This window comes from Erpetoichthys calabaricus, chromosome 1, assembly GCF_900747795.2.
Source record: "Erpetoichthys calabaricus chromosome 1, fErpCal1.3, whole genome shotgun sequence".
NCBI classification, from domain to species: Eukaryota; Metazoa; Chordata; class Cladistia; order Polypteriformes; family Polypteridae; genus Erpetoichthys; species Erpetoichthys calabaricus.
In genome coordinates, this window is record NC_041394.2 from 135862858 (window position 1) to 135882288 (window position 19431).

Here is a 19431-nt window from a genome sequence, read left to right on the forward strand (position 1 = left end):
TATTGCGTGCATTTAACAAGAATGCTAGGAACCATCCAAGCAGCACTATATGTTGTCTTCAACACTGAAAAAACTGTTTGTAAATTAAACCATTCATACTATTAATGGAAGTGGCCTTAAGGGTTGTTGCGCAAATGTTATTTTTTTCTGCTCACTTTAAAAATATGTGTTTGGACTCATACATCATAGCCAGATAAAGTGTTCAAAACCATTGCATCCTGCTTATATTATCGCTATCAACAGAGATGACTACCTGTAAATTTGCAGCCTAGACCCAGAGAGCAAAAAGTCTGTTATTTAAGATAATGATACATCATGTTATCAGATTCTGTGGTGGGCTGGCACCCTACCCGGGGTTTGTTCCTGCCTTGTGTCCTGTGTTGGCTGGGATTGGCTCTGGCGGACCCCCGTGGCCCTGTAGTTGGGATATAGTGGGTTGGATAATGGATGGATGGATGGATGTTATCAGGTTATTTTTTTTAGTTGAATTAAATACTGTGATTTGGCTGTTTAGCTAAAAGAAGAAGGTAAATCTCAAGACAAAGTATTTGGCCAATAAACAGATACACTAAAAGATCAACTCCAGAAAATGGCTAATATGCAGACTGCAGTGGCATGGGATCCTGGAAAGCAATAGCTAAAAAATGTAGATGTATTAATATTAATTGCACCTTGCTCAAAGTACAAAATATCTAGCTGATTTTGTAAGTAGTGTTGTTTCCTTGCATAAATCATAAGAATTGTGCCATGCAATGAAATCCAAAACAAAACAGAAAATGGCTGCCAGGTGCTCCATGATCAAACACCAAACCTCTCCTTTCCATGATTTTAACAGAGAAGATATCAAGGTGCAGTTGAGCTTTGGTGATGGTTTTGTTCCCTTGACCTTATTTGATCGTAATCCGTGGAATGAAGTGGAACAGTTCATAATTGAATGTAATGTGGTTGAAATGAGAATTATCACCTCCAAATCCTCACCTATAGTCGCAAGCTGTTGGTAATGACTGAAAGAATAAGAGTGCAATTACAAATAGCCAAAATTAGGTTTATTCTCAGCATTGCTGGGCTCACTGTTCAGGATAGGGTGAGATGCTCTGCTATATGAGAAAAGGTTGCAGTAGAACTAGCTTCTCAATAGGAGTTAAGAGGAGTGAAGAGAGACAAAAATGGGGAGGAATAGCATGTGGTTGAAAACCCCAACATGGTAGCCCATCTTGGATACATGGAAACAATGGGAGCTTACCAGTTAACATTGAAAAGGTACAAAATAGTGCAAAGAATATAGTTGAATAGTTGAAGAATCAGACTAGTCATCAACCATTGAAAGAAAATGCTGGAGGAGCTGTGTTTCTCAACTGACCTCAGAGCATCTAGGAATTCTACAAGATGAGGTAGAGGAAGTTGCTGGAGAAAGGGTGGCATGATCAGCTCAGCACAAAATGCTGGCACCATGAAAGAAAATGATGATGATATTAACATTACAAAATCTATATAAATAGCCATAATCTGTTTTTTTAAATTATGAAGTGCATTATTCAGTGTGATGTACTTAAAGAACTCTTTGGTATTTTAGATGCATCTTTGGTGGTCATTTTAAGCATTCTCAACAAATCCCATAAAATTAAGCAGAAAACAATGATGTGATGCAAGTATCTTTACCAAAAAGAAGAACAAAATCAGATTAAAGAGCCTTCCTTCTGGTGTTTTTTCAGAGTTGTGAAGATTCTTGAGTAAGTTGGATGATTTGCTTTGGATTTAACTGCATATGAGCAATCAATGCCTTAAATCAGCTTAGATTAATTAAGAGCAAGAGGAGCCATTTATTTACTTAAACATTTTTTTCTTTGCTAGTGGTCACCTGAGTATTAATTGAATCATTGTTTGCAGTTTTAATTGTCTTTCTTGATCAGTTTATTAATTAGCATGGATGGATGTTATAGAACTTTGTAACTTTAGTATATGTTAATCAGTCAGTTTCATTTACTTTTTCTATCTTTATTCAACTTACTGTTATACTAACATTTTTAAATGACTCCTTGAACAGTCTCCTGATATTTTAATTATGTAGTTTGATATTTAAGTAATACTTGGTATATAATATTGTGTAGAGTTCTTTCTCATTCTGTATGATTTCATTTGGTATGACAGAATATAGTATTGAGCTGTGTATTGTCATTGAAAATAATTTTCCTTTAACTCTGATGAACTTTAAGCAAGTCACAACAGAGGTTTCCTCTTGCAGACCACTTATCACTCTCCACTATATCCCTGACAGCCACAGCACAGATATATATCTCTGTGTCCTTAGCCTGAATAACTGCATATGTGCCCCTCTCACAATGCCTGGGATGGAGAATTGACATACAAGAGCCTAAATAGCACTTAACTTGAATGTGGTCTTATTAAGTGTTCAGTAACAGCCATATAGATCTCACATAATCTAATTGGGCACTAAACTTCATCAATAAGAACAGTTAAATATTTAAAGATATCTTTTTAAAGGATCAACAAAAGCCAAGGGAGACCCAAGGGCCCAGCAGCACCAAGCAGCAGTGTATGATTTTGAGCTCAGCTGGCAACTCTCTGACATTGGCAAGAGGCTGCAACTTTATCTTCGTAAATCTTGGTTAGAGGTCACTCTCTCTCTTTGCTGCAGCAGCTCCTCGCACTTGGTGCTCTCTGTCAACCCTTTATAAATACATTTCCATTATGCTAAAATGTACTTATTTACATAATTGCTAATGGATACAATACTATTAGCTTAGTTAGTTTTTCCATTATTTATTATTTGGAGAGCCGAAGTTCATCATACAATCTGCTGTATCCTTCTGTCATCTTTATGTCTTATATTGGTGTAAATTTTATTTCTTCTTGACCGTCATCAATTCAGACTTCTAATGAAGCAAATAAAGCCAGTATGCAATGCCATGGTGTGTTACATCACAACAAACTTCACTGGTGTGTTACATGTAGATTCATATGCCTATGATGTTAATTATACAAGATATTCAATAAATTTATATGTATAAATTAAAATAAGAAATTTGTTGCTGCAAATACTTAAAGAAGTCAGGGTGTACTGCCAAAAGAGAGACTAAAAACAGGAAACTGAAGTTAAGAAATCTGGAAGAAGTACTTACAGTATGACCACACTAACAAAGCAGCCATCAATCCATAAAGAATATAAGAATTTATTGCATTTGGTAGATGTGTTATTGATATTGGTGCTGGTGATTTGAATGTATTGTACTTAGTAGATGTGGTAGTGATACTGGTGTTGGTGATTTGTACATATTGTTAGTAGACTTTTTCCTAAACCAATATGGGGTTTGGAATTGGACGGTTATGGTACCAAAATGGATAGTTAATAATAACCACATTTTATTTTCCTTATATCTGTTAGAACGTTGATATTAAAATGCACACCCATGTCTTTCACCTTCATTGCTAGTATGCATGACGGCTCCACATAACCAAAAGGAGGCTCTGCATAGCCACTGTATTATTAGTGCACTATAGACATTGCATTATCTTAAACCGAAAATGACGATAAAAGGAAGCAAATCAGACCACTGCATAGGATATAAACCAGTAACATCAGTCAGTAATGTTACTAACAGTGTCACTGACAGTTATACTGTAATTTCTAAAAACAACTTTAAAATGTTTCTTCTTGGCCGGAAGTGCTGGGCTGCTCTTTAACAGACTTAGGACTGTATGTTTTACTTGAAGTGATCCTTCTTGAGGAGAGAATTTACTATGTTGCATGTTGACATAGGCATTGGTATTGCAGTCGTCGTTCACTAAGTGTTGTGCGCCGGTATAACACCTAACAACAGGGCATGTGCAACAGTGTGCGCAGTGAAAATCCATATTTCAAGTTACTGCAGTGTGAAATTTGTCTAAGATATGGGAGAATTCAAGATTTTATTTTAAGATAATGTCAGGCTTTCTCATAGGGGCTCAATTCTTTATCAGTGACACTAAAATGCTAGAAAGACAATGTGTTATTAGTGAACTTTTTTGGATAAAAATGAATCTGAATAAAAAAGCTACTAACAATAATAATCAGAACCTCAATAAAATTACTAATCTAAATAATGTTACAGTGCAAAATATAAGAAAATATTCTTTGTGAAAATATTACCCAAATGCACCTTACTATACAGACCCCAATATAACAAACCAATGAGCACTAATTAAGAAATTCATGCTTATTTATTATCACCTCAGTGACATCCATTTCTCAAGCACACACTTGATGGTTCGTCTTCGGTGAATGAGATATTTGCACAGGTAGTGTTAAGAAAACAAGCCATCTTGGTCCGTCAAAGAAACAAAGGTTAACATATGAACTTTTGAAGGTTCTGCTGGATATTTTAGTAATCAAGCAGGAGCTTGCTGAGCTGGTTGCAATGTCTAACACTTGGCATGGACAAAATATGCAAAGCCGTAGGGACAAGTTCTGCTTCCATGGGTTGTAGTTTAGTAAAAGAACTGAGCTGCGTCATAGTTGAAGCTTTGTGCTTTTAAATACTAGTTACTGTCCATAATACATAGAAATCCTTCTCCAAGTTATTAAATAGTAGGTGAGACCTAAAGGAAATTGTCAGTGAAATTAAGATAAGAAACGAGAGAATCCAATTTAAAAAACTTACTCACACAAAAAAATGTACTTTTTATGTAGATTATATATGTTTATCTCTATATCAGTGCCACTGGTCTGTGAGAGCTTGCTTTTGTCTTACTTATACTATAATTGTAGATAGACGATACCAACCAGATAGCAGAGAAACTACTTTACTGTATTTTATTTTGCATTCATTTAACCTTCGTTTACTGTCATTTGTTTTGTATTTAACTAAATAAGATGAAAATAAGTGAATGTAGAAAAATAGTATGTAAAAATGAAAGTAGACTATTTAGTTAGAAAAAATGTCATTAAATTTACTTATATAAAAACTGCATTTACTGAGTCTGGATTGTATCAAAAAATATGAAAAAAATAGAGCTAGAAACACAAAAGCTATTCTTTTATTTGTCACAAGGCACTCAACTAGGAGGAAAACATAAGAAACACTATTTTACTAATTGCAACTGAATCTCCTGCTTGAAGCTCACAGTTATTTCATGGTTTACAGTGCATTTATGTTGCAAAATGTAAAGAATGCTTCTAAAATTTGTAGACTTCAGAGAGGAGAACAGCTAAACACTTTTGTAGACAGAGTCATAGGAAAGCCAAACCTGGGAGACATTTTTAACATTGTCTCTGTCTTGGTGCTTATAATCTTTACCTATTTATTTCATGTGTAGATGCTATTGTGTTTTTGATTATTTTGTTTTTAATTATTTGCTGTCATTCTATTTTCTTTTTCATTTTACATTGATTAATATTCTTTAAAACATAATATTCTTTACCTATTTATTTCATGTGTAGATACTGGAAATAATGACCTGATTCTGTTTTTGATTATGTTGATTTTAATTATTTGCTGTCATTCTATTTTTTTGTTCATTTTAGATTGATTAATACTCTTTAAAACATAATATTCCTGGCATTTCATGCAAGTATTTTATCACCATATTTCATTTACAGTTCAGCAGACTGAGGAAACAGATTCTAGTTTTCAAATATTTCAATGCAGAAAAATGATAAATGCTTCTCATGACAACAAGCATTTTAACCAATTATGCATAATGAACCATAAATATCAGTTGCTAATATAGTCTGCAGTTATCAGTTATAAACCCTCAGATGAATCAGGTAAATGAAGAGCAATAAGAGATAAAACATTTACATGGCCATTACATTGACGTGATAATTAAAATGCACAAATATTAGAAACGTACCATGTACATAGCAGTACATATAGGCTGATTACAAAAACTACTCTCAAACAGTTATGCACACTTACTAATTAGCATTAATGCAAGTTGTAGATGTAGTAGGTGAACACAATTTAATATTTTAACACGGAGTGTGTTTACCTGTGCGTAAATGCTGATATCTTAAGCAGATTACTAAGTATTTTCATAATGACATTGCATGTGTAAACCCTTTATTCTGAAAAAAATGTTTGGTTGTCCTCAGATTATGCAAACCCAGATAAAAAATTATCTATCCTCCATAAGAAGAAAATGAAGACCATGTACAGTAAATGCCTAATTCCATTCACGGTCAGCTCAAGTAAATTAATGGCAGGTATTTGTTGATTTACACCAGTATCTGTAAAAGCGAGCAGCAAATAATATACAAAGAAAGCATGCATGGTAAGTAAACATACACTAAATAAAATTCTGTTTACAGAATCAGATGGTATGTAATTGGGTTCTCATCACTATGGCAGCACTCACTTTACAGTATTAGGCTTGTGGGATGGGCACTCAGGTCTTTACCTCGCATGGAATACAGAAAACAAATGTCTTGCCAGTCAACCTAAGAAGAAATCCTTCCACTACATTGAGTAATCAGTCTGTTATTTTTGAGAGTGTGACTTTTTTCCTGTCTATATTGTATTAAATGTACTACCCACATTTTTCTCCAAGAATAAGATATGAATAATACAGCTTTTTGCTCAATAAACAGTTAATGGTCTTACCTTGGGAATGTGATGTATTGCCGTTTAATTTTTTAAATAGCTTCTCTAAAAATGCAAACATATAGTCCATTTCACATTCAATAGTGTTTTTGTCAACTGCTTCTAAGAAAGGATGGTCTTTCTTTGCTATGCTATCATTAATTTAAGACTAGTCGCATAACTTTTACAGAAGCTTATTTAGAGTATTTTAATATGCAGTTACATTTACCATATGACTATATATAAATCATTAAGTTGCAGGAAGGGCAATACACTCTTACTTCAACTAACTTTAAAGATTATCATGCTCAGGCTTCCACCAAATTCTCATTTGAACCTTTCAAGAACTTGTAATGAAATAAAGTTACACATTTTCTGTGGCAGTAAAAACATCTGAGATGTAAAACTAGAACATTATAAGAAACATCAAAATAAATTCTTAGTCTAAAAAATGTAAAAATAGTATACCATTTTATAACCCTCAAAATGACTTTTTTAGAGTTGATGAAAATTACAATGCATGTTGTTAACCATATGCCTAATTTGTCACAGCAAGTTGTATGGTTTTGAAAGTAGTGAGAAAGTGTTGTGCACTTCTGATGCCTCATTCTGTGTTTTTCAAACTACCCAGCTGCCTAAAAAAGTGGGGCTAGTCAACTCTCACTGTACCTTCCATGCAGCCTGATTTTAGGACAGGGTTTTACGTGTTCGGTATGTAAGGCTGACCTAATATTATATTATAGAAGTTTAATATTGTTGTCTGATGGACATGCTATCTTCTGCACAAACACTGTGGAAGCGAAGGTCAGCTGACTCTCAGAATAGGCTGCTGTTGCATGGACAGCTTTTTGTGAGAGCAAATGTATTATTAATTTTTGGTTAAAAAAATACTGTGTTGAATTAATGTTTTATCCTCAAGTGCTTTATTAGTAAAATATAACTTTCATTCTAATACTGTATATTGTAATAATATGTTCTACTACATAAACAACATCAAGTAAAGGAAATTGAAAATCCATCCAATTTACAACTATCCTTAACAAAAAACTAAATTTATGCAAAACACTTGAGCCAGGGACAGATTAACATTAATTTACATATTTTTCTTATGCATTTTGTTCACATTTTATTACCTTGCTCTAGTAAACATAATTACAACAGGTATCCCTAGGTCTTATTTTGTTTGTTTGTTTTAATTTTTGAAACAAAAACAACTAGATAAAGTTTATAAAGCTAAAGATAATTTGAAAAAGCAAACCTATGCTGTGGTTTTGTGTATGTTGGAAGGCATAGCAAAATTGTGATTCACAAATTAGAAACAATTATGGTTTGATTTCACAGATTCTAATAGCAACCCACTCTTACGGGCCTTCATTTGGAATTTAAGAAAATGTATATAAGTTTCAGGTGCTTACCTTTTGGAAGTTTGTTCAGCTTTAACACTGGCTTATTGGTTTTTAGAGTATATGTGTTATATTTTATTTGTCTCTAAACTGCTGATGCCCAAGGGCAACGTAAAGTTTTAATCTGACCCTGACTTGAGCTGGCAGTTTGAGTCTCCTATGAGTGATGAACTTTTATAAACATCTTTTATAAACATAAAGGTTTCAGATACCTTTTGAGCCTCATAGATTGTATTGGAAAAAGCTACTAAAATCAAATTAAAATTTCTTAGGAATTTTCCTTTTATCTATCAAGTCGCACAGACTGCTACATTTATGTAACAGGGGATCATAGTTATTTACTAAAACTTTTGATTAATTATAAAATATCATTTAGATTATCGTTCTGTGGATGACTAAGAAGAATGCATTGTGAGCCACTAGGGGGTGTACCGCCACGCTAACCCAGACACAGACAGGCAGGAGACAAGTTTTGCCACACCCCACACATTTATTTACAGTTTTTACCAGTAAGCACAACACAACACCACTAACAGCTTTCAGTCCCTTCTGCCGCCAGTCCTTCTCCCTCCACTCCTCTTCAGGCTTTGTCCTCTCCTCCCGTCTCTCTCCCTTATGGAGTGAGGCGGCTCCTTTTTATAAGGCACCTGGATGGACTCCAGGTGCCTAACGAGCTTCTTCTGGTCACACTTCCAGGTGTGGCGGAAGCGTGACTAAATAAGGCCCTGGAAAGGTCTATGCGCCCCCTGGCGGAGGCCACAGGTTCCAACAGGGTTGAGCCACCATGCTCATAACTCTTGGCCCCACTGAAGACCAAGGGGGCTGCCCTCTATCGGCCTGGGGAAGAAACTGTCCCTATAATCCTCTTTTCCCTGGTCCTTCCACACTTTGGGCATCCTGGCCGGGTAAAGGCCCTGGCCATCTGCCACAGCACACATGACAAATTGTGTCTTGTTTTAGAAAATACAAATATATTCTCATTATATAACATACAAATACTCCTCATTAACTTAAAAAAATACATATTCAGATTCCAGAAATATAGTACTTCAAAAAGGCACAATTACCAATTTTTGCATCATAAAAGAACTTTTCCACCTTTTTAATCTCAACTGAAATACAGTCTCATGGCTCTTGTTATCCATGTTTCTTCTGTGGATTGAGATTTGGAGACTCAGTCTTCCATCTTTGCTGTTAAAAGGTGGCCTGGTTTTAGTAGCATTGGTGTGGAGTTGGGTGGGGGGGGGTCTTATGAAGGTGTGTGGCAAAGTTTTCATTCATTGGCCCTTCGATGCTACTGGAGAAAGAGACCATGTTGTTAGTGTCAGCACCCCCTCTCATCCTGAGGTGGAACTGCTTACCTCACCAGAGCCAGGAAGGTGGTTCCTATGTGCACATGTATAACGTGGTATTTTTAATTTTTTTGCTTATTCCAGAAATGTGTATATTAGATTGGTTAGGCACTCTAAATTATGAACGAAACTGGGTGTATGTGTAAGTGCAGCTTGATATGGACTTGTCTGTATCCAAGGTTAGTTTCTGCATTGGTACCACTGCTGCTGCTGTCTTTGGGCTAAATTTGAAAAAAAAAATAAATAGCAAACACAGATGATTTTTGCAAAGAGTTTCATTGTTCGGGCGGCACGGTGGCGCAGTGGGTAGCGCTGCTGCCTTGCAGTTGGGAGATCTGGGGACCTGGGTTCGCTTCCCGGGTCCTCCCTGCGTGGAGTTTGCATGTTCTCCCCGTGTCTGCGTGGGTTTCCTCCCACAGTCCAAAGACATGCAGGTTAGGTGGATTGGTGATTCTAAATTGGCCCTAATGTGTGTGTGCTTGGTGTGTGGGTGTGTTTGTGTGTGTCCTGCGGTGGGTTGGCACCCTGCCCGGGATTGTTTCCTGCCCTGTGTTGGCTGGGATTGGCTCCAGCAGACCCCTGTGTTCGGATTTAGCGGGTTGGAAAATGGATGGATGGTTTCATTGTTCTTGCCAATGTTTATATTAGAGTTACTAATTAAAATGAGTTTTTCACAATAAAGGAGTACCATCAAGAGTTTGATGTGATTGATTCTTTTTAACACTAGAATTACCAGAGCCTACGAAAAAACTCGTATATCCGGCCCACCTTAAATCGCTTCTTAAATCCGTTCACACCTCTCCGCCAGCATCCTTTGTCCTCTAAATATGCTGATAAAAGACAAGCTGCCAGCAGCCGGCTATTCCATCCCCCCACCGAGTTAGAACGTGAGCGAACTTTTCCCAGCTCATGACTTGATTGATTATGTGGGAGTGAAGTGGAGTTTTACAGTGGAAATAAGAGATTGTTATTCTAAAGTAATCTGTGTAAACACATTGTTAAAACAGAAACTTTGTCATATTTAAGTAACAGCGCAAGTACAGACACAAATCAAGTGTAATCAAGAGTCCTGGTTCGATCCCCACTCACTCCTATATTTGCCGTTTTCAGTAGTAAGCTGCTCTTTTTGTTAATATTATACAGTACACACATGCACTTGATTTGTGTCTGTACTTGCGCTGTTACTTAGAGAGTCAGATCGGGGGAAGGGTGATGTTAGAGCGGGTGAGCTCATTCAGTGCTGCAGAAACAACGCACGTTGATCTTTTTTTTTCTTTCAGTACATGTGCCTTCCCTGTTTATTTATATATCTCTGCCTGTCTGTCTCTCTATTATGCAGTGCTCGTCTGTCTGTGTGTTATGGATCTTAAAAATAACAGTTATAAGGACAGTTGTTCCTGTTAATTGCAGTCTCAATTGTTAAAAAAATATTTTAAAAGGAGCATCCCACATGAAAATATAACGATCTCATTAACTGACAGTGCATACCAATTTATAAATTTTATGTCCGTTTGAGGTTAAAAAGAAAAAAAAAAAGCAACATTTTATCCCCAGTGGGGAATCAAACTCAGGTCTGTGAGGCAGCAGAGCTGTTGTGCTTTAAGAGGCAAATCTTAACGCGCTACGCCACGGAGGCTGTTGTACCATCCTTGAAGCTTTTGTGAAAGTGTTTATTTGATCTTTGGAACTCGGGCTTTACACATTCTATAGTTTATGCCTACTACATTTTGTAACATTTATTACTAAAATATGACAAAGTTTCTGTTTTAACAATGTGTTTACACAGATTACTTTAGAATAACAATCTCTTATTTCCACTGTAAAACTCCACTTCACTCCCACATAATCAATCAAGTCATGAGCTGGGAAAACTTTGCTCACGTTCTAAGTCGGTGGGGGGATAGAATAGCCGGCTGCTGGCAGCTTGTCTTTTATCAGCACATTTAGAGGACAAAGGATGCTGGCGGAGAGGTGTGAACGGATTTAAGAAGCGATTTAAGGTGGGCCGGATATACAAGTTTTTTCGTAGGCTCTGGTAATTCTAGTGTTAAAGGGTTACAATTCACTAAGTTAAGGGATTTAAAATAATAAAAATTACTTAAGGTATGCCTCTTTGCAATCTAGTGCTGAAATTTTCAACAAGGCAATCATATCTGTAGCTGTATCTGTAAGTCATATTTCTAGAAGTAAACTAAGATCCTAACAAGCAACTTATTGGTAAGCAACATAGTAAAACAATATTATTAAAATATTGCAAAAATAGATTCTTGCTTTGAAGATCAATCAGCTTTGATGGCCATCTCATCAATGTACAGCACTGTAATGACAGAATTACCTGCCTCCTTAGGAAATGTTTGTATTTTCTTGGTTTGAAAATTAATGTGTTCTGGTAACATTGGTCTACAGTATAAAGAACATACGGTGGTATATGTATTTCTTGATAGTTGGCATCAATACTATTGTTTGACCAAAGAAAATGTGTATACACTATTGTTAAACTAAGGAAACTGGTATGTATCATTGTTTAACCAATCGATATGTTGATCTAGGCAGAGAATGAAGCAGTTATATACTTCTGGGTAAATCAGAATAAAATGAAATATTATCACTAACTTCTGGCTCCTATTTTATGTTTTTGGCACCTTGCCGCTGCGACTACACTCTGTAGCAACAGTAGCTTATACCTGGCCCAGGATGGTAAGGATGGTAACAGTAGTGTAATGGGATAGAAATTGGAGTTTTTAAGAAAAGGACATTTGTAATGGACTAGAAATTGATGTTTTAAAGAAAAGGATATTTCTGTGTGTTGCTTTTAGTTAAAAAAAAAAAAAAAACGTGCACAATAACAACAACAGATGGAAAAGCCAATAGATGAAGGGACAATAGGCACCCTTTTTTTGAGACTGGGATAAGTGAAAAGGCAAATTTCCTGAGTAATACTGTTATAGGTTTTTGCTGGTAGCTATTGTCTACAGAACATAGATATTTACCTGCCACACAAAAGGGTCTACTGCCTTGAACATCAGACTGCTTTGATTGGTGTCTCATCATCATACTGTACAGTACTGTGATAACAGAACTGCCTGCTTCCTTAGAAAATGTTTGTATTTACCTCCTTTGAAAATTGAATGATTCTGGGGACATTGGTCTCTATTCAGCATATGTACATCTTGATAGTAAGCCACAATGCCATTGTTTAACCAAAGGAAACTGGTATGTTCCATTGTTTAACCAATCGTCAAGTTGATATTGAAGCAGTTATATATGTCTGGGTAAATGAGAATAAAAGAACAGAAAGTATGGTGATAGATTACTAACTGTTGGCTGCTTCTTTTATGCTTTTGAACCCATATTGCTGTGGCTACACCCTGTAGCAACAGAGGCTTGTACCTGGCCCAGGTTCCCCTAGGCCTGAGGCTGGAAACAATAACACAACTATAATGTTGTGCAAAGGCCCTCTGGTCCGATGTACTCTAATTGTCCTGAAGATACAACCTTAGTTCAGTGTCCAGATTTACTTATAACACTTTCTGTATTATAACTTTGTGATTAACACATAAGTTCTGTAACACAATGAAAAATTGCTTTGTGATACCATGGTTTATACCAACTGATAATGCTTATAGACAAAAACAGAAGTCACGTTGATCGGTGTGCTGTGTTTTTTCTCCATTAATGTTCCTGGTGAGGAAATTGCTCAAACATCTTTAAATGAAAGTGTGAAGAATATGTAGAGAAGAATACTGTTGTTTGGGCTTGCACAGCTAGCAAATATCCCATGTATTATATGTGGCCTTGTTAAATGTGATATGAGAAATGCTCAAAAAAGTAATAACCACTAGGACTGCAGTTCTGATGAGATACTTCATGATCGTGATTCTTAGAGAGGCACAGCCTTCTTCATCATCAAGTAATGAAGCATTGAGAGAAAATATGATGCTTAGTTTTATTAATTAAGTTAGCCATTTTGTTCAAGAAGAAAAGAGACAAGTTTCCTAGTACAGCTTGGGAATGAAGAAATCATTTAGATTTTTATTAATATTCCATAATAGATTTAGAAATACACAATATTTAAAAGTGGAAGGTAAAATGAAGGAAAGCTCTTTGAAAGATATATAATCATTGCTTTTAGAAAAGTATGGTAGGGTTCCGTAACATGTTCACAACAAATGAAAATTAAAGTTATCATATTTGGGCAGGGTCAAGTATAAGGATATTCAATATATTTTTAGAGATTTGCTGTTAAAAATGTTAAGAAACCTGCTTCTTAGAGAAATGTTGGTAATTAGGCTTTGAGTCAATATATTTATTTTTAGTTGGATCAGCTGTCTAAGTGACAGAATAAAAGGCTTAGAAATCAATAAGGGAAGATTTTATAGAAATAAGTGTATTCTGCAAGGGCAAATGCTAACAAATAATAACAGAAAAAAAGAAATCAAATAGCACAAAATGACACAAGAACTTTTAAATGTTTTCCACTAATATTTTGAAAGATTCATGTAATAGTTCTTCTGGAATATTAGATAATTTGATTTTACATTAATTTACACTGTCAAACTATCTTTTTATCTTAATCTTTTTTGGAAAAAAAATGAGAAAACAGACATAAAACAATGTAATAAAGCTTAAGTAATAATCCTCTGTCTAGTCTGCTAGCTATAGATATAGTTTTGCACAACTAAATCACCCCTTCGGCACTGGCATCCCTTCTAAAACACTAATCCGGTAATATATAATGTACAACAGTACAGACAGAAGTTTAATTTATTTCTTTTTTATTGCCCAGAGTTTCCAGCTTTAATCAACCAGCACTTCCAAAATAAAAATAAAAAATGGGCAGATTTCTAGAATTTAAAATGAGATACTCCTCAAAATGTTGTCAATTCAAATTTAAAAAGAGACTCATCACTGAGTACATTTTCAAAGTAATCTGTTCAGATGCTTTTAAAACATGTAAATGCCAGGCATACCAATTTGATAGAAGGTCAATGTCTTCATATAAATTCCCTCAAGGCACCCAGCACATTTAACATTTATGTAATATAAACTACTTTAAGTAGCTCTCTTTCTAATGTATTTCCCTGTATTCCACTTGCATTGAGTCATGCATAACTTAAAGAATTTAAAATGATGGTTACCATAAATTTAATGTATTTAAGCAAATCAGTTGCACTTATAACCAAAACAAACCCAGTGGATTTCTAAATGTAAATAAATAAGCTCAGTCACCAGGTAGGTCAAATTTTACTGATAGTTCCGTCATTGTGAAACTAAATAAATAAAAACAGTGAGTAGTCCTTCTGGTCATTTGGCTCTTTATTTAAAGATATGTACACCCAACCACACTTACTAATCCTGGCCTATTTACAAGTACATTTGCCAATATGACCACCTGTCCACCTGTGCATTTCTTAAAATCCACCGCATGTTCTTTTTCCTTATAATGAATCAATTTAAAACAATACCAAATAAACAATGTTTCCTTACAAGTACTCATTTTCTACAACATAGTTCACGCAAGCTGAAGCCTAGTCTTGCGTGTATTTGGATTATTAACAAGAGATCTCTGACGAAACCCAAACAAAAATTGAAATTGAACACAGATTCAAAATCACCTGCTATGGCAGTGTGCCACCCTAAAGAAGTCACTCTGCTTATCCTGATAAGAGCCACAGTGGCAATAAACTGATGAAGCCATCCTATGCTCAACAACTTCTTCTAGCACCTATGGATAAGTTCACAGAATATCTCCAGCCCATCTGAAAGATGTAATTCTTTTATCATATCCTGATCTTGTTGCCTGAAACAGGCACCAAGGGAGCAATATAACTATATGCCCAACCTACATTCAGTTTGCTCCTGTCGATCTGGAGATCCAATATTTCTACTCAATGATTCTGCTATATTGCTGAGCTCTTATCACACAGGGTTAACCTAACAACACCGCACAGTGACCTCATTTTGGTTGCTTGTGATTATGATATCATTGTCATAGTCACTATCCATAGATGGGGATTGGGATATAGACTGCACTGCAGCAATTCACTGGTCAATATCACAATCTTTTCCATCACTCATGAACAAAAACCCAATAGTGTAACTCCTCCACTTGAGGCATCACTTCACTCCTTATCTGAAGAGAGCAAACTACTGTTTTGCAGAAGAGGACAATGACTGCACATTTGGAGGTGTCGATTCTCCTCCTGACTGCAACACCCGCACTTGTGGACACTGACTCCAACCTGATGAAACCAAAGGGGCTAGATCATCTTCAACAAGCAGAGATGTAATTACTAGGTTCCAAAAACAAGATACTCTAAAACAGTGGTTCCCAACCTTTTCTTGGCCATGCCCCACCTAAACCTCTTTAAAATCATGATGTCTCCCACTGTAACGTATACCTCATTCTTATTATTACTTATTCAAAAAGTGAACTCCTAATCACCTGGAGAAAGCCCATAATGTCATTAATTTGGTCTAAACAAGCTTCCAAAGAACATGGAAACAAAAGAGGGAAAGGATAGTTAAAGTACTGACAAAGAAATCACTAAGAAATTGTTAAAAAAAAAATATAATATGAAGTAATATGAAAATACAGCACAGTTTTGAAAACATATAATAAGAGACGTGATATTCATAAATATAAAATAACTTTAATGACAGATTTTTCTGTAATATTTTGATAATTTTATTCATCCATCCATTATCCAACCTGCTATATCCTAACTACAGGGTCACAGGGGTCTGCTGGAGCCAATCTCAGCCAACACAGGGCGCAAGGCAGGAAACAAAGCCCGGGCAGGGTGCCAGCCCACCGCAGGGCACACACACACATACACACACCAAGCACACACTAGGGACAATTGAGAATCGCTAATGCACCTAACCTGCATGTCTTTGGACTGTGTGAGTACCAGGAGGAAATCCACGCAGACACGTGGAGAACATGCAAACTCCACGCAGGGAGGACCCGGGAAGCAAACCCAGGTCTCCTAACTGCAAGGCAGCAGCGCTACCCACTATATTTTTGTTATATTGCAACATTTTATAATCATAATTCATATTATCTTAAATGGTAAAAACGATTTCTAAGTAGAAAAACTCAAGCCAGATGTAAAATCATAAATTAAAGGGTTCTTCACCATCCTTTCTATGTTTATATAAATGTATAAATGTCCCTATAAAAAATAAAAATTATTATTATTTTTTTTTTCTATCATTTTTAACAATAAATTTCTGTTTTTTCATTTTATAAATTGTTTAACGTACCTAAATTCTCGAATTGCCCCACTACAAAATCAAATTGCACCCCAGTGGGGCGTGTGCCCCACGTTGGGAATCACCGCTCTAAAATGATGTGCCTTGATATCCTTTCCATGAAAACCATGAACTGAAGCAGGGATAAGATGCATCAGAGTTCAATACTCATATTGAGTGTTCTTGACTTAATGTGAAATATGCAAACACAAATATAGACTATGAATGGCATGTAGCCCTCTGAATCCCATATTCTTGAAGCACATTCCACAAGATAGTATGGGATACACCATCATAAGCCTTTTACAACTCCACATAGCACACGTAAATAAGTTTCGTATGACACTCTGAAGTACACCGTGACAAAGATTTTTCTTTTCAGTCCAAGATGTAAAGGAAATTGTTAAGCACTATTCAGTATTGAGCTGGTAGTCGAAGTTAGTAGTTAAACCTTTTGTTTACATTCAATTGTATTTGGAAACCCTGGGAGAAAACAGACACTGTTTCAGAAAGTTTGAGCAATATGTTTCCCATAGACAAGTGACCCTTGTGCTTCCCTATGCTTTGTTAACAAAAATTAGAGGCTAATGAATTAGCTGCTAATTACTTTTATTGATAAATACCTTCATTTTGTAAACCCAATAGGCAATGGGCTCTTGTCAGTTAAATAAATGGACTAATTCATAGATTCACTTTAAAATCTACTCCATCACAGGGTTAGTAACAGTAATCATTAACAACAATAAGCAGAAGAAGAAGAAGAAGAAGAAATAGAAGAATGGTAGCTACCATAACAGATAATAACAAGATCTGGTTAATTAATAGCTTAGCATATTTCAAAATATTCTGTAAATGTGCATTCAGTTGCAGCATTGCTCATATACACTTCCATCTATGAATTTCAAAACTCACCTAATCAACTCATTAATGTCATATCTAGTGACTGTCATGGCACCATGAAGCACAAGGCAGGAACAAAACCCAAACAGGCCACAACTCTTAATATATAGTTCTTGTAATTCATATCTCATGGGTAAAATGTTAGCATAAAGGTAGACTATTAAGTTTTTAAAATTGATTTTATCATGAGTTATTCTGTATGAAGCGAAACATCAATATTTTGATATGTAGGGACTGTAATAGCATAGTAGTTTTCGCATATTATACAGCAAATTCTCATATTTAAAGCTAGATAAACCTCATACTGTAATTTAAGCCCAGTATATGCATAGGTATAATAAAAGATGAACAGAGTGCATTATATAATGAGTAAAATAGTTTGTAAGCACAATATCTTTTTTTTCTTTAGTGAAAGAGCTTTTGCAAATTTTATGCAATATCAATTCTTCTTCTTGAACATTTTATGGCCAAGGATATTTCAATATATTTAATCTTTTTTGGTGGGCTGTACTTCCTTCGGGCTGCAGAGTGGAGCAGTGGTAGTGCGGGTTTGTGTCCCGAGTTTGCATGTCATCCCGATGTCAACATGGTTTTCCACTTGGTGCTGCTGTTTCCTCCCACAGACATGAGACATGCATATTCGGTGAATTGGCGATGTTAAGTTGGCCGTAGTGTGTGGTTGTGTGTGTGTTTGCCCTGTGATGGACTGGCACCCCATCCTGGGTTTGTTCCTACCTTATGCCATATGCTAGCTGGGATAAGCGCCTACCAGAAGGCTGCAACCCTGTTCAGGACTAAGTGGATTAGAAAATGACTGACTGATTGTACTACCTTCATTAACATTGGGCGTTTTTTTTTTTTTAAATAAATCTTTGATCATTAGGTATTTCAAAAAATTATTTGTCTTGTTCAGCTCAAGGGAAGTTTTTGGTCCACCTTACAAATGATTTTGCAACCCTGCTAAAAATTTCTTTACGCTGATACACCCCCCAGAGTTTGAACATGTTAAATTTTTAAAATGATGAAACAGAATAACTATAATCAATATAACAAATTCCTCATAAATGTCTAAAAAACTGTCTTCTGGTTTGCTTTAAAACATATCCTTATCTTATTCTTTCTAATAAACATACTATTTCATAAATGTGTTAAAAGAGTATTTTTTTCTATTTTTTTGTAGGAGTGCCTGGCATTCACAAGGGCAGCTGTTTATGGAAGTAGCGGACTGAAAATTCCATGAGGGACAACACAGTCACTGGCAGCATTGTATAATGGCTTCTAACTCAGGACCAGTGTGTTATAAATGGCCATTCTATGAAATGAAAGGCTGTTGAAGTCTATAAACTGAAGTTGGCCTTGATCCATGTGGAAATGTCAGTGTGGCAAAATACTTAAAAAAGTGAAATCTCACTGATGGAAGAAACAATAAGGCATTTTTATTATGAGTACAGTTTTTTTTTAATTATTATTTTGCTGAACTTATAAAAGCCTTGCAGTGACTGGGCTGTGCTGTGGTTTTATGGTTTTGTTTTGAAAATTTAGATATTATATAAATTCACAGGTAGTATCCTGACCAGGATTGTGTTTTTGTTCTGTTTTCTAAAAAAATGAAGTAAAAATCAATAAATAACATTTAAATTTATTTTTTGTCTTTTCTGGACTGATTTATTATTTTTGTCTCATGTAGGAAAGAAGCCACCAAAAAAAAACTAAATAAATTTAATTGGGCCATTGACATGTATGTGTTTAGATTATCTTTTTTTTTTTAATATTATCCTATAAATTTATTCCTTTGTGAAATTAAAACAATTGTGCTGTTTAGCAGTCTAAAGAGCACGCCACACTGTATATTATCATAGACCAGTTGGATGGTATAACTGACGTAAATAATTCAATATGAAAATACAAGAATTCCAAAAACCATATGACAAAATCAGTAGT

At 35.5% G+C, this 19431-nt stretch overlaps 1 protein-coding gene across 2 annotated transcripts in view; it reads left to right on the top strand.

Annotated features, from left to right (window-relative positions):
- Positions 1–19132, top strand: part of LOC114655423 (leucine-rich repeat transmembrane neuronal protein 4-like) — a 210399-nt gene extending 191267 nt beyond the window's left edge. For both annotated transcript variants that reach the window (XM_051920814.1, XM_028806400.2), the window contains exon 3: positions 18671–19132. Coding sequence is in view for 1 of the 2 variants with exons in the window: in XM_028806400.2 (XP_028662233.1) it covers positions 18671–18730 (60 nt within the window). In the remaining variant the exon portion in view is untranslated. The remainder of the gene's footprint in view (positions 1–18670) is intronic.
- The last annotated feature ends 299 nt before the right edge of the window (positions 19133–19431 follow it).